This window comes from Neoarius graeffei, chromosome 8 (genome assembly GCF_027579695.1).
Source record: "Neoarius graeffei isolate fNeoGra1 chromosome 8, fNeoGra1.pri, whole genome shotgun sequence".
In the NCBI taxonomy this organism is placed as follows: domain Eukaryota; kingdom Metazoa; phylum Chordata; class Actinopteri; order Siluriformes; family Ariidae; genus Neoarius; species Neoarius graeffei.
Window position 1 is genome coordinate 80,522,855 of NC_083576.1, and position 24,053 is coordinate 80,546,907.

General features: G+C 46.6%; 1 protein-coding gene across 4 annotated transcripts in view; it reads left to right on the top strand.

Moving 5' to 3' along the window:
- Positions 1-24,053, top strand: part of tead1a (TEA domain family member 1a) — a 228,495-nt gene that overhangs the window by 54,994 nt on the left and 149,448 nt on the right. The window contains exon 1 of one of the 4 annotated variants that reach the window (XM_060928318.1): positions 4,471-4,921. The exons of 1 other annotated variant lie outside the window; for it this stretch is intronic. In XM_060928318.1, coding sequence (XP_060784301.1) covers positions 4,883-4,921 — 39 coding nt within the window. In that variant the 5' untranslated portion in view covers positions 4,471-4,882. Of the gene's footprint in view, positions 1-4,470; positions 4,922-22,392; positions 22,540-24,053 lie in introns of those variants that run through there. 2 more of the 4 variants (XM_060928320.1, XM_060928322.1) reach the window with 2 other exon arrangements.

The window sequence follows — 24,053 nt, forward strand, 5'->3', positions numbered from 1 at the left end:
CTCGAGTCCCCAGTGTTCAAGTCCGAGTCAAATCAAAGTCATTAAAAAAATGTTGAGTCCACTATTGATCCGAGTCGAGTCGGAGTCCAAAACTCCAACTGCACCATGTGACGGTGTCTGTTTCAGCGCCATTAACATTAGTTTGCTCCTGAACATGACGTATGAACAGGTGAATGTGCTTCTCTTTATCAGGGAGTGTGAAGTATTCTGTCAGAGATGGTTGGGAGACGGATGGAACTGCGGAAGGTGTTTTATATTTAGGGGTGGGACTAGATTAAAAAATAATCTAATTAATTACAGGCTTTGTAATTAATTAATCACACCACCGTATTTGCCCCAGAAGCAACATTTATTTTATCTCATCTCATCTCATTATCTCTAGCCGCTTTATCCTGTCCTACAGGGTCGCAGGCAAGCTGGAGCCTATCCCAGCTGACTATGGGCGAAAGGCGGGGTACACCCTGGACAAGTCGCCAGGTCATCACAGGGCTGACACATAGACACAGACAACCATTCACACTCACATTCACACCTACGGTCAATTTAGAGTCACCAGTTAACCTAACCTGCATGTCTTTGGACTGTGGGGGAAACCGGAGCACCCGGAGGAAACCCACGCGGACACGGGGAGAACATGCAAACTCCACACAGAAAGGCCCTCGCCGGCCACTGGGCTCGGACCCAGGACCTTCTTGTTGACCGCGCTAATCGCTACACCACCGTACATCAGAGAACCGGAGAGATTTGGACCTGATAGTTAAGATTGCACAGAGGATTGTGGGAACTAAGCTGCCAAATCTGGACAAAATTTCGACAAACCATTTATGTAAGAGAGCTAACAACATTATCAAGGACTCAGCACACCCAGGTCATAAACTGTTTGTGCCCCTCCCATCGGGCTGAAGATACAGGACCATCAGAAATCAGAACGCGCACAAATAGACTGAGGAACAGCTTCTTCCCCAGAGCTGTAGTCTCCATTTACCCCCCCCCACACACACACACACACTAACACACTCAGGGCCGCTGACAGCTTTGGCTGGGCCCGGGACAAAATGCTCTGAATGGGCCCCCCCTAACAAACCCCCCCCATCCCAGTCTCTACTCACTCCAACCCTTAAATGACAGGTATTCAAAAACCATTCAACCGGTCAACAACCATTTCATTTTAGCATTTCAGCATTTTTACAGTTTTAACATTTTAACATTTCCTTAGGCCAAGTTTACATTAGACCGTATCTGTCTCGTTTTCTTCGCGGATGCACTGTCCGTTTACATTAAAACGCCGGGAAACGGGAATCCGCCAGGGTCCACGTATTCAATCCAGATCGTGTCTGATCCGGTGCTGTGTAAACATTGAGAATACGCGGATACGCTGTGCTGAGCTCTAGCTGGCGTCGTCATTGGACAACGTCACTGTGACATCCACCTTCCTGATTCGCTGGCGTTGGTCATGTGACGCGACTGCTGAAAAACGGCGCGGACTTCCGCCTTGTATCACCTTTCGTTAAAGAGTATAAAAGTATGAAAATACTGCAAATACTGATGCAAATACTGCCCATTGTGTGGTTATGATGGTCTTTAGGCTTGCCATCCTTCCACTTGCAAGTGGTAAGTGACTTGCGCACAGCGGCTCAGTCCCGAATCACTGCTCGTGCGCTTCACTCGCGCGCTCTGTGAGCTGCGCAGGGCCGGAGTGCGCACCCTCCAGAGGGCACTCGCTGTTCAGGGCGGAGTGATTTGGAGCGCAGCCGCTGAGGAGGAAGCGATGAGCCGCACTGACACATTTCAACTTGTGTGCCGAATTAGTCATGTGATTAGCGTATCCGTGTATTGGTGTTGCTGTGTGCACGCGAATCGTGTATTGGCGTTGCTGTGTGCATGCTAATTGTTTTTAAAAACGTTAATCTGATGATCCGCTGATACGGTCTAATGTAAACCCCACCTTAGTCTGCAACTATTCGGGTGCGAAATGCAACGCGCCGGACTTTTGTTGTGCGTGCGTACTGTCCAATGTGAAAAGCAGAGAAGAACACACCGCTCGAGAAACGGCGGGATATGATTGCGGGCTAATGTGAATATTCTTAGCTTCAATCAGATATATGAAACACAATGTTATTAAGCCGTTGTGGTTTGAAATGATTCAATGCCCTGTGCGTTTGATATGGTGTTCAGTGTGACTTGCTCTCCACTTGTTTGTAACATGAATTGCGTGCCGCGCGTGCCTTGGTTGTGGTTACTTTACGGGGCTGGAAAAAGTTGGCTGTGTCTTACCCAGTGATGGGAATAACGGCATTACTGACGGCGTTACTTTTTTAGTAACGAGTAATCTAACTAATTACTTTTTACATCGTTATAACGCCGTTCCCGTTACTTACAATAAAATACTATGCGTTACTTTATTAAAGCTGTTCTCATCTGGCACGCTGCTCGCTCAGCCTTTCTTTACTCTGCTTTCGTGTGGGGTGGGGAGACACGAGACAACGGCACAGTAAGCCAATCAGAGTAGATTTGGACAACATACATAGGTAGGCCACGCCTACTGCGCGCTCAATCGGAAGACCCAGCGATGGCGAGCGGTCAGCCCAGCACTGCGCTTTCACATTGGAAACACAGCCAGGACTTTTCATTATCTGAAATAAAAGGCAAGAGTGTTTACGTGCAATGCACATTATGTCGAGGAACAAAGCGTTTGTCCTCGTCAGTGGCCAGTAATTAGTAACATAATTTTAATAACTACAAAAATATATTACATTTGATAGATGTCTTATCTCACATTGTCCCACAAAAACATTAATATAGTGTAGATAACGTTACTAATTGGTTCTGTTAAGTGTCCATTTCAGTCATTAAACACATTTAACATTCACTTTTATTATGATTACACTAATTGAATTTGATTTTTTTTTTTGAGGGGGAAAAATGTAACGGAATAATTACTTTCCCTGGTAATTAGTTACTTTTATGACAAAGTAACTCTGTTACTAACTCAGTTACTTTTTGGGAAAAGTAACTAGTAACTATAACTAATTACTTTTTGAAAGTAACGTGCCCAACACCGGTCTTACCTGGCTCAGCTGCCCCACTGCCTTTGCTAGTACCTGCTGCATCATCCGAATCTTTTTTAAAATATTTATGCAGTGAGCCCCTGAGTCTCTTGGTTTCTTCCTCTCTTTTTCTCTTTTCTTTTCTTTTCTGTGCTCCTGACTTGTGCATGTTGGCAAATGGCACGCACGGTGATTGTCGAAGCGCTATGATTGAACGATGTCGTTTTTTTCCCCTTAATCAAAGAGTCAGACCAAACCATTTTTGCATTAGGGATGGTAGGGGGTTCTTGACGACTTTTTCAAAGACAATAAAGGCAAAAGATCTAGAAATCATTTATTGAATGCAAATATAGCACATTTCTCCCCCAAATCAACACATTTTGAAATGAAATAAAATAATCGCAACTTCATGAGAGCCCAGTTCTGGCCCCCCCCCATTCCTGGGCCCGGGACAACATACCCGTTTGTCCCCCCGTCGGCGGGCCTGAACACACTGATCGCTATACATTCAGGACTGTCAATACAGTTATTACGATCTGTGCAGTATCTGCTTACACTGCAATTACCCCCCCCCCCCCCCATCTTGTATTTTATTTATCTTCTTTTTTTTTTTTTATTGCTGCTGTTTTCTCTGAGTGCTACCAAACTAAGTTTCGTTGTGTAACTACAATGACAGTCTTATCTTATCCATCTTATACATGTAACACAGTTGTATTGTTTCAACACCAGAGTTATCAAGCACAATTCGTCGAGTTAAAATACATGGACAGCACACTGCTCCCGTCATCGTGTTATTTTGTAGAGAGCCTGCTTGATGTGCATTTCTGAAGTCCGATAGCTTCGGATCACAACAACCTACACACATTGACATGACTACGGTGGCACGACCACATTACAATGAGTCAAAAGAGCTCTTCGGTGACTTTCAAACTACACCAAAGGCCACGGAAAACGGTCAGTTTAGCCAACTTTGGAGCTCTATTTCTGCTACAGAGCTTCCCCAAGTCATAAACTTTTTTGCTTATTCAATCAAATTTTTATAATTGTGTTTTTTTAGTATATCCTGACCCTGTAGTATGTTTTGTTTACAATATTAAACCTGTGTTTGTAGCACTTTTATACAGATAAAAATACACTGTTTGGTTCAAGAATAAAAAAAGGAGAAGGTTTTTTTCAGTCATTTTTTTTCTTCATTTAAATTTTGTTCAAAATATGAGAATCAAACTTGTGAAGCCAGTTTAATGAATCGGATTGACTCGTGATCGCAGTGTATCGTTATACATCCATGAGAAAAAATGAAGAAATCCCCCAGTGTTCAAATGTTCAATATTTTCGGACGAGTCATTCACTCATTCAACACGTGGAACATCGCACATGGAGCCGTAAGGCATTTACAAGCTCCGAGTAAACACACACTCATCCTCTCGCTAGTCTTTCATGGCTGATTAAAGTGCAGCAGTGCGAAGTCAGGCTGAAACCTGCGCTGTTTGTTTTCGTCTCTGTGGGAATTGCCTGAATAGATGATTGTGGCTAATGCGTGGAAGGAGAGCTCGGCCGTTCGATTACAACTTAATTTGGTAATGAAGTGAGATGGAGAGACTTCCTGCTCCTCCAGTCTATCGAGCGCAGCGTGGGGCCGATCCAGCAGGCTCGGGATGTTCTCCTGCTAATGCAGCGCAGCACCAGTTAATCAAATATTCATGGCGAGGAGTGAAACGTTCCAACCAATGTACCGAGTACACGGGTAACAGGATTAAAACGTTTATTTAAGGACGGGAGACGGTGGTGAGGCATGTACAGTAATTACATTTCCATGTGCCTTTCCTTCCTCACTGATGGAACATTCATGTCTGAACATGCTGTGTGAGATGCAGGTTTGTTTACTGGGTAAATTCTCATTAAGCTCGAGAGACTGTGTATAAATTCATTCTTTCTCTCTCTCACTCACACACACACACACACACACACACACACACAATTTAATGCTAAGATTTCTTTTCCCGTGAAATTTTAGAGCTTACTAATTTCTTCCTTAGTTATATCTAGTGTTCCTCGAAATTAATTTAATTAACTCACGAGGTGGTTTGTTTGTTAGCGAGCTTGTTTCAGGCTGGTAGTTCGTTAGCTTGTTAGTTAATCGATTTGCTGATTTATTTAGTTTTTTAGTTTCTTATTTTAATTTCTTTTTGTTAATTTCTTAGTTTGTTAGTTAATTTTTAGTTTATTTACTTTGTCAACTTGTTATAGTTTGCTAGTATAATTTAATAATGTAATTTAATAGTGTTTAATGATCTGTTACTTAGGTTGTTAATTTACTCGCCTATGTGTTTGCTAGCTTTATTTTTGTTTGTTAGCTAATTATTTTGTATGTTACTTTAATTAGTTTTGTTTCGATAATTTTGTTAGGTAATATTTGATTTAGTTAAAGGAGAACTGGGGCGGCACGGTGGTGTAGTGGTTAGCGCTGTCGCCTCACAGCAAGAAGGTCCGGGTTCGAGCCCCGTGGCCGGCGAGGGCCTTTCTGTGCGGAGTTTGCATGTTCTCCCCGTGTCCGCGTGGGTTTCCTCCGGGTGCTCCGGTTTCCCCCACAGTCCAAAGACATGCAGGTTAGGTTAACTGGTGACTCTAAATTGAGCGTAGGTGTGAATGTGAGTGTGAATGGTTGTCTGTGTCTATGTGTCAGCCCTGTGATGACCTGGCGACTTGTCCAGGGTGTACCCCGCCTTTCGCCCGTAGTCAGCTGGGATAGGCTCCAGCTCGCCTGCGACCCTGTAGGACAGGATAAAGTGGCTAGAGATAATGAGATGAGATGAGAAAGGAGAACTGAAGTCACTTTTAAATTTGCTTTATTTCTTAATTAGCGTGTTATTCAATTACGTTTCCGGTTTTAGTAACCTTGTATCGTGACTCGTATTAGCAACTAATTGCAATTAAATATTATACTTATCGCCCGAGCCCTGTGATGACCTGGCAACTTGTCCAGGGTGTACCCCGCCTTTCGCCCGTAGTCAGCTGGGATAGGCTCCAGCTCGCCTGCGACCCTGTAGAACAGGATAAAGCGGCTAGAGATAATGAGATGAGATGAGACTTATTGGCCGATTCGATTTAGCCATGTTGAATTTAGTTCATTTGGTCCACAGCAGGCGTCGCTTATCTGCACGATCTTCACGAGACTTGTGCGAGACTTCGAAACGTGAAGTGTCAGCCAGGTGTCAGTGCCGCCATTTTGAAAACTGTTTGTTTTCCAAACGAAGTATTGCACAAAAAGGAGTTTAAATGACGATTACTGCCGACTTTTTTCAAACTTTCCTGATTGCTATCAAAACAAAACAAACTTCCGGCTTGATTACATCAGCGTTCGAGTCTTTTGACAACGTTGGCAGATGTCAGTTGCTTTGATTTCCGCTGCACGTTTTCCTTCCTTCCTACGATGTCTCGCACAGGTCTCAGCAAATCTCGTTTACGGCCGTCGCTTTGACATATGGACTGATATGTTCCAGAGCATATTTCAAACACTCATAACTTGCTATAGCAGCGACAAAATAGCGATCAAAACTGCATTCCTATATTTAATAAAATGAGAAATAGAATTTTGATGATAAATTTGCCTTCAGTTCTCCTTTAATTTAATTTTTTAAGTATTTAAACTAAGTATTGTTTATTTAGTTTTATTTGTGTTAATTTTGTTTAAATAATTGTTTTGGTTTGTTAATTTGGTTTATTTAATCCTTAGTTCATTTGGTTTAGTTAACTGAGCGGCGCCGTGGTGCAGTGGTTCTCATTATCGCCTCACAGAAAGAAGGTTCCAGGTTTGAACCCCACAGCTGATGAGGGCCTTTCTGTGCGGAGTTTGCATGTTCTCACCGTGTCTGGGTGGGTTTCCTCCGGGTGCTCCGGTTTCCCCTACAGTCCAAAGACATGCAGGTTAGGTAAAATACCCAGTCATTGGGGTTGTACAAGCCAGCGCATACTTGGTGCCGGTCCCAAGCCTGGATCGATTGGGGAGGGTTGCGGCAGGAAGGGTATCTGGTGTAAAACTTGTACCAAATCAAATAAGCCTAGGTCACAACCGGATGTACGATTTTTTTGGCCGTGCGATTTTTTTGGCGTTTCCCAAATCGCTGCGTTTTTTTTTTTTTTTTTGTTCATGGAGAAAGATGCACGTTGGCTGTAAGTTTGTCTTGCAACCTGAAAAAAAACGTAAGCGCCCGTAGAGTTTGTTTGACATGATAAAGATCCTCTGCGGCCGGTCTACGGCTCGAAAATCAGCATGTCACACGTGCACCCTCCATGCGTTTCACGTGCGCCCTCCGTGCGTTTTTTGCACGTAGACCGGCCGTAGGAGCACGTACGGCCGGTTGTGACCGAGGCAATATGCAGCTCAGATCTGCTGTAGCGACCCTAAACAGGAACAGCTGAAAGAAGATGATTTGGTTTTGTAACTGTTTAGTTTTTGTTTGTTAGTTAATGTTGTTTTGTTTATTAGTTTTGTTTGTTAGGATTTGTTAATCCCCCCCCCCCCAAACATGTCTACCTACCAAAACAGCGTATGTATCTGAGATTTGTACATGACTTTAGTCTTAGGTGGGGTTTACATTAGACCGTATCAGCGGATCATCAGATTAACGTTTTTAAAAACGATTAGCGTGCACACAGCAACGCCAATACACGGATACGCTCGGCTCCGCAGGCATCCTGCGCTCCAAATCACTCCGCCCTGAACAGCAAGTGCCCTCTGGAGGGTGCGCACTCCGGCCCTGCACAGCTCACAGAGCGCGAGTGAAGTGCACGAGCCACGATTCGGGACTGAGCCGCTGTGTGTGTGATCCCAGCGCATATCACTTACCACTTGCAAGTGGAAGGATGGCAAGCCTAAAGACAATCATAACTACACAATGGGCAGTATTTGCATCAGTATTTGCAGTATTTTCATACTTTTATACTCTTTAATGAAAGGTGATACAAGGCGGAAGTCTGCACCGTTTTTCAGCAGTCGCGTCACATGACCAACGCCAGCGAATCAGGAAGGTGGATGTCACAGTGACGTTGTCCAATGACGATGCCAGCGAGAGCTCAGCACAGCGTATCCGCGTATTCTCAATGTTTACACAGCACTGGATCAAATACGAACTGGGTTGAATACGTGGGCTCTGGTGGATTCCCGTTTCCCGGCGTTTCCAGGCGTTTTAATGTAAACGGACAGTGCATCCGCGAAGAAAACGAGACAGATACGGTCTAATGTAAACTTGGCCTTATGATGCACTGAAAGCTTTATTAATGCAGAGTCATGTTGGGTGAAACCACAGGGAGCCTAAATCCATGATTGCTTTCTAATTAGCTGAAGCTCAGTCTCGACGTCACAGTATTCAATAGTGATTGTAAATAATTGATGACTAAATCTGTTTCCTTACACATATTTGGATATTTATATCCGTGCTGTCACTGTGTGGAAATGTCAACTTGTATAAACTACGTGAACCCAATGTGAAAATCCGACGGTGAGAAACAGTGACAGCGTAACACAGCCATAAACACCATCTCAGCACATGCTGCATAAATGCATATCATTACATTTAATTACAACTGCTTGGCATTGTCCTAGCCGTTAGCTCCACACACAGCAGCAGTGGCCGGAGGGAGTGGAGCAGCTGCCCAGGGTGTCCATGCGTCTCCCCATTTGGGCCGAATCGCCCTCGCTTGGCCAAAAAATCATCTCCTCCTGGAAGCTGAAGTGAAGAGCGAGTGCAGTACACTGCTGCATGACTAATCTCTCTCCTCCATCTGCTGCTCCGTACACACACTGCTCTCCAGCACACACACCAAACCAGCACAAAACTCCACATCCTGGCTTCAGCCAGCAGCAGGAGAGCAGTCGAGTGTGTGTCCCCGACGCCTAAGCTGAGAATTATACACACTTACATGTTTGGACTCACCAAATGGTAGGATTTGCTGTTGGACGGATTCAGCAGATTTTGTACGGTTCAGCGTAGCAGCGCGATTTGTTTGCAGGCAAATTGCTGATTCGCCGATTAAACAGTCCGAGTTTCGAGGTTTCATCACGTCAGTCTGTCCTGCTCAGAAGGTCGTGATGGGTTTCTTGTTTTGGTGCAGTTTGAACTTGAAGATGCATCATTTCATAAGAAGATACTTTCATGAATGTTTTGAAATAAATAAAGCATGACTCTCGGACCAGGGGACCTTTTTGAATTCTTAATTCATCTTCATATTTATTCTTGATTTCTTGAACTTTCTTATATTTACTTGCTGTTCTGTTCGCTTGTTTGTCTTCTCACCGTCTTTTGCCTTTTTGAAGTGCGAGCTGTGGTAAATTACAGGGTGTGAAGTGTATTTACAGCTGTCTCGTCTCGATTAAGCCGTCACCATAGGACTCTCTTTAATCATCTCACATCCACACTAGTTAAAAATGCACGTCTTCTAGCAGCTGTTCAGTTTCAGCCAGTTTACAGCTGTGTTTTCGAACAAAACGTTTATTATATTAAGCCGTACAAGCACTCTTGGCCTCCTGTACTTTCCTTGTCAGCCAAGAGATCCTGTTCAGCTCAGATCTACAGTCGATGGTGGGATGTCTGATGCGTGTCTCTCGTCTTGAATCGAAGGGCTTTTTGCCAACTTGAAAGCCCAGTTTCTGCAGACATGGATTAAGACTCATCTTAAGCCTCAGTCACAACCGGCCGTACGTGCTCCTACGGCCAGTCTACGTGCAAGAAATGCACGGAGGGCGCGCGTGAAACGCACGGAGGGCGCGCGTGACGTGCTGATTTTCGAGCCGTAGACTGGCCGCAGACCGGCCGCAGAGGTTCTTTGTCATGTCAAACAAACTCTATGGGCGCTTACGTTTTGTTTTTGTTTTTTTTCAGGTTGCAAGACAAATTTACGGCCAACGTGCGTCTTTCTCCACGAACAAAAAAACCACAGCGATTTGGGGAAACGCCAAAAATCGCACGGCCAAAAAAATCTTACGTCCGGTTGTGACCTAGCCTGGGAAATCCCATGCTGCTTTGCACAATCGTTCCGATCTGAAAAGACAGCATGGAGACTATGGTCTAAAGGCTCGCCTGATTTAGGGAGCCAATCAGAGAGTGGGGAGGGGTGGAAAGACGGTGACGCGTGCTACTCGACAAACGGAAGCTTGTAGTTTATTTGGGACTGTTTACGGATCACATTTAACATGGCGGCGAGCGATACGAACCAAACTTTCGATCAAGCTTTAGACACTGTTCTGAATAGTTTAGAGCGAAAGTTTGTTTTAAAAAACTCTTTCCTTCTCTTCTTCGCCTCTTCGTCGCTCTAACTACGTCACCGGGTACAACTGCCATGATTGGCCATGGGCTACGTATACGCCAAATGATAGACATTCGCAACGTCCAATAAACGGCCGTTGACAATCGTAAACCACACCTCCTCTACGAGAAATTCAGTAGGCGGATTCCAGACCATATTTCACTTGTGATATGGTCTGGTGTTAACTAGACTAGTTGTGACCTAGGCTTTAGACTAAATTACACTTTCAAGGAAGGCCATCCACTGGAAATCATTTTCCGTTTCGATCAAGGTGTAACTTGCGTTTGACAACAAACCTCAAATCTTCCCTTTGAGCAAGATGACTGCTACACATAGTGTAAAATGTAAGTGACGGCAGCAAAGCGGTGGTGCCCCCTTGTCAACTTCTCTCAGGGGTTGCAGGACTAGGCAGTATGATGATGATGATGATGATATACCATGATAAATTATGCCACAATACACTTTTTTTTTTTTTTTTTTAAAACAACCCCTCAGGGGTTCAACTGTTTTGCTGGAAGGTTATCAACCCTAAATATCGTAACATATCAAGAGTCTAGAAGACATTTCTATAACGTTGTATTCTGTATATTGCCCTCCTTTAATCATTAGGATAACAAAGATACTGTATGCTGTGATGACCTGGTGACTTGTCCAGGGTGTACCCCACCTCTCGCCCATAGTCAGCTGGGATAGGCTCCAGCTTCCCTACGACCATGTACAGGATAAGCGGCTACAGATGATGGATGGATTGATGGAGAGATACTGTATGTTTTTGTGGCATGATTGTATAATGGCCTGATGAACCATCTACATTTGTACCACTGCTGCTGTTTGTCATTTTCTTTGGAAACATTATTATACTATCTTAAGCTCTCACAGTCCTCACTGATTACCTCGTTTTGCAGAAAGTGGACAAAGTAGGTAATTTAGTAATGGCAAGCTATGTTTTGGTTTTGACTGGCTTCCCAGTGGACAACTTTTGTCCTTACAGATGTACCAAAGGTAGACCCTCAGTTTTACCCCCAGTGCCACTGTAAATGATTTGGACTGCAGTTTCCATCCCCGATGCTCCTGTTATAAGCGGTCGGACTGCAGTGCCCGTCCCCGGCGCTCCCGTTGTAAGCGGTCGGACTGCAGTGCCTGTCTCTGGCGCTCCCGTTGTAAGCGGTCGGACTGCAGTGCCAGTCCCCGGCGCTCCCATTGTAAGCGGTCGGACTGCAGTGCCAGTCCCTGGCGCTCCCGTTGTAAGCGGTCGGACTGCAGTGCCAGTCCCCGGCGCTCCCGTTGTAAGCGGTCGGACTGCAGTGCCAGTCCCCGGCGCTCCCGTTGTAAGCGGTCGGACTGCAGTGCCCGTCTCCGGCGCTCCCGTTGTAAGCGGTCGGACTGCAGTGCCAGTCTCCGGCGCTCCCGTTGTAAGCGGTCGGACTGCAGTGCCAGTCCCCGGCTCTCCCGTTGTAAGCGGTCGGACTGCAGTGCCAGTCCCCGGCTCTCCCGTTGTAAGCGGTCGGACTGCAGTGCCCGTCCCCGGCGCTCCCGTTGTAAGCGGTCGGACTGCAGTGCCTGTCTCCGGCGCTCCCGTTGTAAGCGGTTGGACTGCACTGCCTGTCCCCGGCGCTCCCGTTGTAAGCGGTCGGACTGCACTGCCCGTCCCCGGCGCTCCCGTTGTAAGCGGTCGGACTGCACTGCCCGTCCCCGGCGCTCCCGTTGTAAGCGGTCGGACTGCACTGCCCGTCCCCGGCGCTCCCGTTGTAAGCGGTCGGACTGCAGTGCCCGTCCCCGGCGCTCCCGTTGTAAGCGGTCGGACTGCAGTGCCCGTCCCCGGCGCTCCCGTTGTAAGCGGTCGGACTGCACTGCCTGTCCCCGGCGCTCCCGTTGTAAGCGGTCGGACTGCACTGCCCGTCCCCGGCGCTCCCGTTGTAAGCGGTCGGACTGCAGTGCCCGTCCCCGGCGCTCCCGTTGTAAGCGGTCGGACTGCAGTGCCCGTCCCCGGCGCTCCCGTTGTAAGCGGTCGGACTGTAGGCCCTGCCCCACGTAACACTGTAACCAATGTGACTGCTGTACACACCAATCAGACTGTCAATAAGCTGACCAGTTTCCCTGCCAATGTCATTGTAACTTCTGCCCCCAGTGCCACTGTTACCGATCTGACTGCTGTTCCCACAGCAGACAACTTTGTGAACACTGGTGCTTGTGTAACTGCCACTATCGCACACATGCAGCCATGCCTCAGACTGCAGGTCTTGTCTCTATAGTAACACTGTAACCAATCCAACTGCAGGTCCCAACCACAATACCACTGTAATTAACTGGACTGCAGGTCCCAACCACAATGCCGCTGCAATTAACCGGACTGCAGGTCCCAACCACAATGCCGCTGTAATTAACCGGACTGCAGGTCCCAACCACAATGCCGCTGTAATTAACCGGACTGCAGGTCCCAACCACAATGCCGCTGTAATTAACCGGACTGCAGGTCCCAACCACAATGCCGCTGTAATTAACCGGACTGCAGGTCCCAACCACAATGCCGCTGTAATTAACCGGACTGCAGGTCCCAACCACAATGCCGCTGTAATTAACCGGACTGCAGGTCCCAACCACAATGCCGCTGTAATTAACCGGACTGCAGGTCCCAACCACAATGCCGCTGTAATTAACCGGACTGCAGGTCCCAACCACAATGCAGCCGTCATCCAACCAGACTTCACTCCTCATCCTCAGTGCCAATTATGTCTCAGCTCTGACTGACTAGTGGGCATACATTTTAATCTTCCAGCTGTGCAAAATGTATGCAGGAAATGAACATTTGCTGCTTGTCTAGCTAGCTGCCACCATTGCGCACATACATTCATACATCAGACTGCAAATCTTCTAACACTGTAACTAATCAGACCGCAGGTCCCAGCCTTTATGCCGCTGTAATCAATGGGACTGTATCCTTCTATCCATTATCTGTACCACTTATCTGTCAGGGTCATGGGGGTAGTTGGAGCCAGTCAAACTGTCTTCAGCCGGGGGGACGACAGGACTGCATCCCACTCTATCCTTATTTGCAGATCTTGTCCCAGTACTACTGTAAACAAACTGACCGCAGTTGTCACCCCAATGCCACTGTAACCTCCACCTCCAGCGCAACTGCCGTATAACCAATCACATTGCAGTTCCTACCCCAGTGATAATGGTACTAGACTCCAGTTAGTAGGAAACATGGGTAAAAAAAAAAAAAGTAGTTTATTCTTGCATTTGTGTGTCAAGGATTTGGTCACTTTTGCTCGTCCCTCCTTCAAACCAGATTCATCATGGCGAAATATTAGTAGAGGATTAGCACAGAGTTCTTTTTTTTTAAAGAGCTAGTTTTGTGATTTACTGTTTGAACACAATCTCAACACACTGGATGACTTGATATCAACAACAAAATCGCAGGAGCACACAATAAGTCTGGTGTTTCCTGTGTCACATGCACATACTGATAATCAGGGTGCGCGTCATAATCCTGTTACACTCGAGCCGTCCTTACTGCGTAACGTGCTCGTCTTGTTTTTTTACACTTACTGCTGTAAAGGGAGTGCCATGATGACAGCAGAGTGCCTCCTCATGTCTCTGCAGTCGATGATAAATATCTTGGAATAGCACGTTTTAAGCCACACTGGAAAGTTTTTCTGTTGTCGAAACACTTTTCGTTTGACACGTCTGCTGGAAAACTCCACATCACACTAGGAGTCCTGGCCAAAAGCCACAACACACACACAAGCAGTGTGCTGGAAGTGATTATTGTCCGATTTCACCTCTTAGACAGGAAGATGATACACACTTCAGCTCCGCAGTTTGGAGCGTGCTCACATTTTCCTGCTCACTCACAAGTTCATTCTATGCAGTTACCACACCGAATGCAAATCGGGCCCATATTTAACGCGCACACACATTTCATGCTCAACAGGAAACACATGGAACTCTTCAAAAGGCTACACCGCCATTTCCACTGGCCTTTTACCTCGAGAGCTTTGTTCCAGGAATCAGATCTAAACTTTTAAATGCCTTTTTATTTTTAATTGAGTGTATATTTTTAACATTCGGGAGTGTCTTTGTTCTGGGACGTGTACGTGTCCACAGCAGTTTGTGCTTGCCGGATCTGTTTACTCTTGCAGTTTTGGCTCATCATTTGATCTTCAGCTCAGTGTTCTAAAGAGAAACATATTTTCAAACAGGATGTGTGTAAATGTCAAGGTTTATTACCATGTGGAATTCATGCAGCATGTTCCCAAGGAACAAAGCCCGTACACACTGTTTACTTTAAATCTCGTGTTTAAATTTAGATATTAACGAGCCCATAATATTACGCTCCCACTGAACAAACACTATCAGGGTTCTACATTTATACACATGTATAAGCATATACATGACAGAAGGTGAAAGTGTAATATCGCAAACAAAAGTCCATGAGGAGTTTTTGTCTATTAGCTCAGTTTTAAAAACCGTTTTATATTTAAGCTCTGCCACTCTGTGCGGCTACACTTGCGATGTCTGTACCACTCAGCGCCGTGTGATACCCTCTTGGCAAGATGCCCTGTTGAATCGGCGGCACAACGGTGCTGAGACGGCCGCAGGAGCATCATGTTGCTGTTGCATGATGGCCATTGGCTCAAATTGAGCTCATCCGCCCTTTGAAAAGTCTTGTTTTTCTTCCTGCTGGGAGTCTTGCCCCCCTCCTCACCAGCGTTATGCTGGTGGGGGAGCCAGTTTAATGGCCGACCATCCGGCAGGTCGTACTGGGTTACAATGTCCCCAATCGCAGGATCAGTTTTGAACTGACCTGACCTGACCTTCACTAGCATACGATTAGACTAAGGTGGTGTTTACATTAGACCGTATCCGTCTCGTTTTCGTCGCGGATGCACTGTCTGTTCACATTAAAACGCTGGGAAACGACTCCACAGGCGGAACATTTTGAATCCGCCAGGGCCCACGTATTCAATCCATTACGTATCTGATTCCAGATTCTCTGAATCTTTTGATGATATTATGCACTGTAGATGATGATATGTTCAAACTCTTTGCAATTTTACACTGTCGAACTCCTTTCTGATATTGCGCCACTATTTGTCGGCGCAGAATTAGGGGGATTGGTGATCCTCTTCCCATCTTTACTTCTGAGAGCCGCTGCCACTCCAAGATGCTCTTTTTATACCCAGTCATGTTAATGACCTATTGCCAATTGACCTAATGAGTTGCAATTTGGTCCTCCAGCTGTTCCTTTTTTGTACCTTTAACTTTCCCAGCCTCTTATTGCCCCTGTCCCAACTTTTTTGAGATGTGTTGCTGTCATGAAATTTCAAATGAGCCAATATTTGGCATGAAATTTCAAAATGTCTCACTTTCGACATTTGATATGTTGTCTATGTTCTATTGTGAATACAATATCAGTTTCTGAGATTCGTAAATTATTGCATTCCGTTTTTATTTACAATTTGTACTTTGTCCCAACTTTTTTGGAATCAGGGTTGTACATCTCCCATTCAGGTGGTTAAAGTTGCCAGTCAAATGGTCGCTTCTTCCATTGGTTTGCTTAGATTTTCAATAATCGTCAACTCCGCCAGTCAACCTGAGGAACTTGTTCTTGATTCGAAGATCTCTGTTCTTGGCTGCAGGAGTGGAACCCAATGTGTTCTTCTGCTGTTGCATGCTGAGATGCTTTTCTGCTCACCACGGTTGTAAAGAGTTGCTATGAGTTACTATATCCTTCCTGGCAAAAAAGCTCAAACCAATCTGTCCATTTTCCTCTGAGCTCTCTTATCAACAAGACATTTGTTTCCACCCACAGAACTGTTGCTCGCTCACTCACTCGATGTTTTTTGTTTTTCGCGCCATTCTGTGTAAACTCTAGAGACTGTTGTATGTGAAAACCCCAGGAGGAGATCAGCAGTTTCTGAAATGTTCAAACCAGTCCATCTGGCTCAAACCAACACCCATGCCACAGTGAAAGTAAGTCACACTTTTGAGAGCACAGTTTTTCCCATTCGGATATTTGAAGTGAACATCATTTAACTGAAGCTCTGGATTTGATGTGCATCTGCACGATTTGATGCGTTGTGCTGCTGTCAAGGGATCGGCCGATTAGAGAACTGCATAAAACAGCAGGTGGATGGGCGTTCCTAATAAAGTGGCCTGTGAGTGTAGTCATGGTGACTCTTTGACTCCACCCCCAAGGACCAACATGACCATTAATTTTGTGTTGGAAAAGTGGCTTCTGGTGAGGCAGCGACACAGATGTGGAGCAGCATGTCAGCGTATAAAGCACTGCGATTGCACTCTGGATAAACCCCTCATTCATGTCAGGATTTATTATAAACCGTTTTGGTTCAACACTCTCTCACTGGGAACAAACTCTGGAATTGTTCTCCAGTGTGATCGCAGCTGTTCTGGATTAACTGCCACTCCGCAATTAGCTCTTAAATTACATGTCGTCTTGTTCCCTTTCATGGCCTTTCAAAGGTGGCGGAGTCTCTCCGGCTGGCAGCGCGATCACATTAAGATCTGCTCAAACATAAGATGAGTATAAGATGAACGAAGGAGCGCAAGGACTTCAGCTCGGATGAAAGTTGAGGGGTTGAAAGTTGAAACCGAAGGTGGATGAACACTCGGTTAATCAGTTTGTGTATCTTCCTGTTTTTCCGACTGTAAAGCTGCTGATTATGACCATAATGTCATTATTATGATAAACTGCATCATGAACATTTGTTCTCCAAATATTGTCTTGCTTTGTTGTTGGATAAAATATAACGTCTCATGGTGTAACATGCAGGTCAGAATGAATGTTGCTGGACACAAGTGTGTAAACTCCGACCCTTATAAAACCCAGGAAGGGAAAGTTAAACAGTGACGATCCATAATCAGAAATGTGGGACAGAAACCAGGATCAAGAACAGGAAATTGCAGAACTAGGAAACACTTTGATGCACCAAAAACAAGGCTTGGATTTAATGACGGTAACATGAGCGCACATGCGCCAGCTCACGTGCAGCCTGCAACGAATGTTCCTGATCCCTTTTCTCTATTTTTCCTACTTGTCTTATCTTCGTTTTTTTTTTTTTTTGCTATTTTTTTCTCCGCTACCATAACACTAATCAAGCCACTATGAGGGTTGCAAGAGTTTTGGTGTTTTTGCTCGCAGTCACAAAACTTTTTTTTTTCAGCGCAGCCCACATTGTTTACACCAGGGATCAGCTGATCGAACTGAAGCCAGCTGCTCTAGTGACAAGACCGGAAGAGATCCCTGTGGTAATTTGGTGGAAAACACACAGAGGATGCAGAGGAAATGAGAAGCTACGGAGGAAGAGGGTGGCTTTGAGACAACGGAAGCTTATTGAAAAATCTTATAAGCCGTGTCTCCCCTCTATCATCATGGGGAACGTGAGGTCCCTCGGGAATAAAGTGGACGAGCTGATGGCACTGGCCCAGAGTCAGACGGAGTATTGGGAGTGCAGTTTCATGTGCTTCGTGGAGACATGGCTGCACTGGGATGTTCCCGACGACGATGCTACAATCAAGGGCTTCCACACCGTGCGTGCGGACAGAGACTGCGCCAGGAGCGGTAAGCGCAAAGGGGGAGGGCTTGCCGTTCTTGTGAACAACCAGTGGTGTAACCCAGCTCATGTCACGGGCGGCACGGTGGTGTAGTGGTTAGCACAGTCGCCTCACAGCAAGAAGGTTCCGGGTTCGAACCCAGCAGCCGGCGAGGGCCTTTCTGTGTGGAGTTTGCATGTTCTCCCCGTGTCTGCGTGGGTTTCCTCCGGGTGCTCCGGTTTCCCCCACAATCCAAAGACATGCAGTTAGGTTAATGTGGGGCAGCCTTGGGCTGAGGTGCCCTTGAGCAAGGTACCGAACCCCTGACTGCTCCCCGGGCGCTTTGGTGTGGCTGCCCACTGCTCTGAGTGTGTGTGCATGTGTTCACTGCTTCAGATGGGTTAAATGCAGAGGATGAATTTCACTGTAAAGTGATGAATAAAGGTTTCTTCTTCACCGAGAAGGAGCGCGTCTGTAGCCCGGATGTTGAACTGTGTGCTTTCGGACTTCGTCCATATTATCTGCCCAGGGAGTTTTCTAATGTTATCATGGTGGCTGTTTATGTTCCCCCCCCCTCTGCAAACACTGAACACTGCTTGTGACACTATTCACTCTGCAATAGCCCGGCTACAGACTCAACACCCGAGTGCATTCATTGCTATCTCAGGTGACTTTAATCATGTTAATTTGGACAAAACACTTTCCACTTTCACCCAATTTGTGAGCTGTCCTACTAGAGAGGGAAGAACAATAGACCTGCTGTATTCTAATGATAGAGGCTTACAGCTCCCCCCCCCCACTGGGCAGGTCAGACCACAGCCTGATTTACCTCTCCCCCTGCTATGTGCCTCTGGTGAGGAGACTGCCCACCACATCAAAGATAGTGAGGAGATGGACAGACGAGGCCAACGAGACACTGCAGGGATGCTTCGAGGTGACAGACTGGCAGACACTGTGTGAGCCCCACGGAGATTACATTGATGGGCTCACAGAGTGCATCACGGGATACATCAACTTCTGTGTGGACACCATTGTCCCAGCTAGGACTGTCAGCTGTTACCCCAACAACAAGCTGTGGGTAACGAAGGACATCAAAGCCCTCAAATGAGAAGAACAGGGCTTTCAGAGCCGGCAACAAGGAGGAGGTGCGAGGAGTACAGCGTGAACTGAGAGCAACGATCAGGGAGGCCAAGGAAAAGTACAGGAGGAAGTTGGAGTGGAAACTCCAACAGAACAACATGAGAGAGGTGTGGAGTGGAATGAAGACAATCACTGGTTACAAGCCAACCAACAGTGAAGGAGTGGATGGCAATGTGGAAAGGGCGAATGAGCCGAATCTCTACTTCAACAGATTCGATGGTGTGACCCCAACCCACCACCACCACTCTTCTGCGGGATGGCTACAACCACACACTTGACATTCTCTCCCCTCCCCTGCCTCTTCTTGCCCAACCTCATCCCCATTTCAGGACCTCGCTCGCACCTCCTCAACAGACCCCCTGGCTGATTAGCCCCCCCCAGAAACACCTTCATCCCTCCCCCACCTGTCACCTTCACACCGATCATCAGCGAGGAGCAAGTGAGAAGACAGCTAGAGAGACTCCATGCAGGAAAATCAGCAGGCCCGGATGGTGTTAGCCCCAGGGCCCTGAAGATCTGTGCCCTCCAGCTAAGTGGAGTACTTCAGCATGTCTTCAACATGAGCCTGGGTCTTCAGAGGGTCCACGTGCTGTGGAAGACGTCATGCCTCGTCCCTGTACCAAAGAAGCTGCATCCCAGTGACCTCAAAGACGACAGGCCCGTGGCATTGACGTCACACATCATGAAGACCCTTGAGAGACTCATCCTGGAGCAGATCTGGCCTATGGTCCAACCACTTCTTGACCCCCTTCAGTTTGCTTACCAGCCCTGTCTTGGAGTAGAGGACGCAATCATCTACCTGCTCAACAAAGTCTACAGCCACCTGGACAAGCCAGCCAGCACTGTGAGGATCATGTTGTTTTTTTTTTTTTATTTCTCCAGTGCTTTTGACACCATCTGGCCGGCTCTGCTGGGTGAGAAGTTGACAACGATGCAGGTGGATGCCCCATTGGTGTCCTGGATTGTGGATTATTTGACTGGCAGACCACAGTACATGCGCTTGCAGTGCTGTGTGTTGGACAGAGTGATGAGCAACACCGGGGCTCCGCAAGGGACTGTCCTTTCTCCTTTCCTTTTCACTCTACACCACTGATTTCAACTACTGCACGGAAACCTGCCACCTCCAGAAATTTTCTGATGACTCTGCAGTGGTTGGATGTATTACCGGTGGTCATGAGAGCGAGTACAGGATGGTGGTGGACAACTTTGTCATGTGGAGCAGGAAGAATCGCCTACAGCTCAACATGACAAAGACGAAAGAACTGGTGGTTGATCTGAAGAGAATCAGGGCTCCGGTGAACCCTGTTAACATCCAAGGGTTCAGTGTGGACGTGGTGGAGGAATACAAGTACCTGGGGGTGTACTTGGATAATAAACTGGACTGGTCCAAAAACGTGGACACTATACAAAAAGGGCCAGAGCCGTCTCTATTTTCTGAGACAGCTGAGGTCCTTCAACAACTGCTGAACGATGCTGCGGATGTTCTGAGTCTGTGGCGGCCAGTGCCATCCTGTACACTGTCGTCTGCTGGGGCAGAGGCTTGAAGGTGAAGGACGCTAACAGACCCAATAAGATCAAAGCCCCACAAAGCTGCCCAATATGATTGAAGCGGTGGGCAAAGCTGTCGGCACTCAGACTGTGGCTATTCAGAACTTAAACCACAATATGGTTATCTTGGAGAAGCTTTCGGCTTTGCAAGGAATAAGTATTTCAGAGACCAATTTGAACAGAATGGACAGATGTGGACGTGCAAAGACTGCGTCTGGAAAGACCAAACAATTTCTATCTTATCGACATTTGGCTCCCTGAGACAGCACCGGCCTCGGTTAAGGCCATTGCTGAGAACATTTCCCCCTGAAGGTCACTGCTGGGAGATGCCCTCGCATTCCTTGTCCAACTTTTCGCGATCGCTGTTTTCATACCCAGTGTGACAAGCGGGTGCGTGACCAGCACCCTCATGGCTGGAGGAGCAGATGGCTGCTTGCTTGCGCTGGGTTACCTCTACCTCCTCCCCTCCCCCCTTCCCCCCTCAAGTCCCGTGTTTTAAAGTGTACTTGTGTTATTGTCTGCTTATGTGCGGAGGTTTTTTTTTAAATGTTCCCACACTGTACTCCTGACAGGTGCATAGTGGGGGGGGGGGGGGTGTTCTTTTTTTTTTTTTCCTCATCTCTCCTCATGTTACTACTGTGTTTCTTTTTCTTTTATCCCTGTCTTCCTGTCCTGTTCCCCTCTGTAAGGACAGGTTGATGGTCAATTTCACTGGTACAGTGATAATAAAGGGTTCATTCATTCATTCATCATCAGGAAGGCCGGCCATGTTGTAGGCGTGGAACTGGACTCTGACAGTGGTGTTGGAGAAGAGGACACTGTCCAAAATAAAAGCAATCTTAGACTGTCCTTCCCACCCTCTACATGAGGAGCTGATCAGCCACAGGAGCACATTCAGTAAACTGCTGATTCTTCCACGCTGCACAACTGAGAGACCCAGGAAATCATTCCTACCTGTTGCTGTCAGGCTGTACAATGCCACTGTATAACTGCGGTACACTGTCTTACCGTGCATCCTTAACTTGGGTGCAATGTATGTATATAGGAATCATTGTATATAAAATATCTTCATTTTGCTTTTACTTAAGTTATTGAACTTTGTAGAACTTTGCGCGGGTGGGTGGAGCACAGAAGTACGGCAGGTCAGAACTGAGTTTCCAAAAACTCTTTATTTACAGTTTTCACTCTCCCAGACACTCATACCCCTTTTCCACCAAATCAGTTCCAGGGCTGGTTCGGGGCCAGTGCTGGTGCTGGTTCACAACTCGTTCAACTTGCGAGCCAGCTGAGAACCAGTTTGCTTTTCCATAGCTCGCGGTGCTAAGGGGAGCCATGTTATTGTTGTTGGTCTGAACAACTCCCCCCCCCCCACGTAAGTGGTTCTTTCCTCTGGCCCAGCAGAGAGTTGGTGCTAGCCTGGAACTGGTTTTTCTGGCCCCAGAGCCAGTTCTTTGTCAGTGGAAACAGAAAACCCGGTTCCATTTTTTCCACCTTTTCCACCTTTTGGTGGAAAAGGGGCATCAGACGCGCGCGCACTCACACATCAGCTGTCTGGTTGGGGAGAGAGCTCTCTTCCTCTGCTCTCTCTCTCCTTATATCGGGCGCGGTCACTGAGAAGACACACACAGGTTAATTGACATCAGGTGTAGTGATTCTGCCACTTACCTTCCCTGACTCCGCCCTCCGGTCACAGACCGACGCTTGACCACGCCCCCGCTGCCACATACTTATTTAAATTTATTTTTTATTTATTCTTTTTTCATTTGATTTTATCTTCTATTTTTAGACATGTTTACTTCTTTGATTCAGGAGCTTGGTAGCAAATTTGAATTTCCCTCCGGGGATTAATAAAGTGATTCTGATTCTGAAGACTTTGCAGCAAACAAGGACACACAATGGTGTGCTAATCAAGGACTAACACGGAACAGGCGAACACAGTCAGGTAATGAACCCAGGAATTCCAGAGTCAGAGAAGTTGTACAGGTACCAGGGCTGTGTCTCAATTCGCATACTTCAGTTTGTACACTTCCATGTAGTACACTCTGCACACTATGGACTTACTTGCATCGTGCACTTACATGCTGACACACAGAGGGGAAGCGTCAGGGCCTTCTAGTCCTTCAGAGAAGCCCAAACATATCGGCATTTCAAATGTTCTATTTAATGTCTTTCATTCTTTCATAATTTCATTATAATTATTCTCTTCTAATTCTAATCCGGCCTCGTTTTCTATCAAATGTGCTTCAGAAATGAAAGGGTTACTGTCCTGAAAACATTAAAATCGAGTTATCCAATGAGATTTTGTTTGTTTGTCGTCTCTAGGCTGAGAAGCGTTTAGAGCTGCTCACTCATTGGTTAGGACTTCATTGCCGGGACAGAAGGCCATGGCAGTGTATGTTTATGTAGGAAGTGACAGATGAATTAACCAATCAGATTTTGAGTTATAGTGGGAGGGACCAAAAATGTATCGCACTCACTATTCTCAAAGGCCAACACGAGCTTAACCGCGAGTTGGCGCAGTCAGCGCAGCAGTGAAGTCACCTTCCAGCCGGTGTAGCGTTCATCAGTAGTGCTAGCGAATGCTATCGAGAGCAAGTAGCACAGGCTAACGACTGAGAAACTAAGGGCCCGTCCACACGAGTACGCAGCCTCACCCAATACGCTGTCATTTTGAAAAAAAAAATCTCCGTAAACACGGCGTCGTTTCCAGAAATACCTGCGTCCACACAGATTCACTGGAAACGACCCAAAACGCTGTAGTACATATGCCAGGCCTGTATGTGGTGCTGTGATGCCGCCACACCAATACACTAAAACCGGAAGAGAAGCCATGGAGCATGCGTATAAAGGTCACGCGCTGTTTACAAACAAGCTCATAACACGAGAAGAGGACGATCATGGCCAGCGCAACTCTGAGAGTTGTTTCTGCAGTACGAGCACAAGCCTGTAGTCCGCCATTGTTGTTGTTATGACGCGTCTAGCGGCGGTGGCTGAGGTTAAAGGTTAGAGAGGCGGGGCTTATACGTCATCGTTTCTGAAAAAATCCGCATTCGCCGTCCAGACGACTCCGGGCTATCCGGCGTTTTAGGATTTTCCCACTCTGGGACCCGTTTTCAAATAATACCGGGTTCGCACCTTGAAAAAGCCAGATCCGTCTGGACGCGAGGCCGAAACGATGAAGTATTTATGCGGATTCGACAAAAACGTACTCGTGTGGACGGGCCCTTAGGTTTCTGTCTCCAGACTCTTCTTCCATGCTGCACGGCACGCTCACCACAGTATTTTCACTCAGACTTGAGTATTCATTTCCCTGTGTAATTTACTGAGTTACTTTTAAAATCAGCAACGACACGCAGTGGAGCGACCTGGCAGCCTGCCGCTAATCCATTACAAAATCTTTTGCCCGGTTGTTTTTTGGTGTGTCTGAAGTCACAGCTCTAATCGAAACGGTTCACC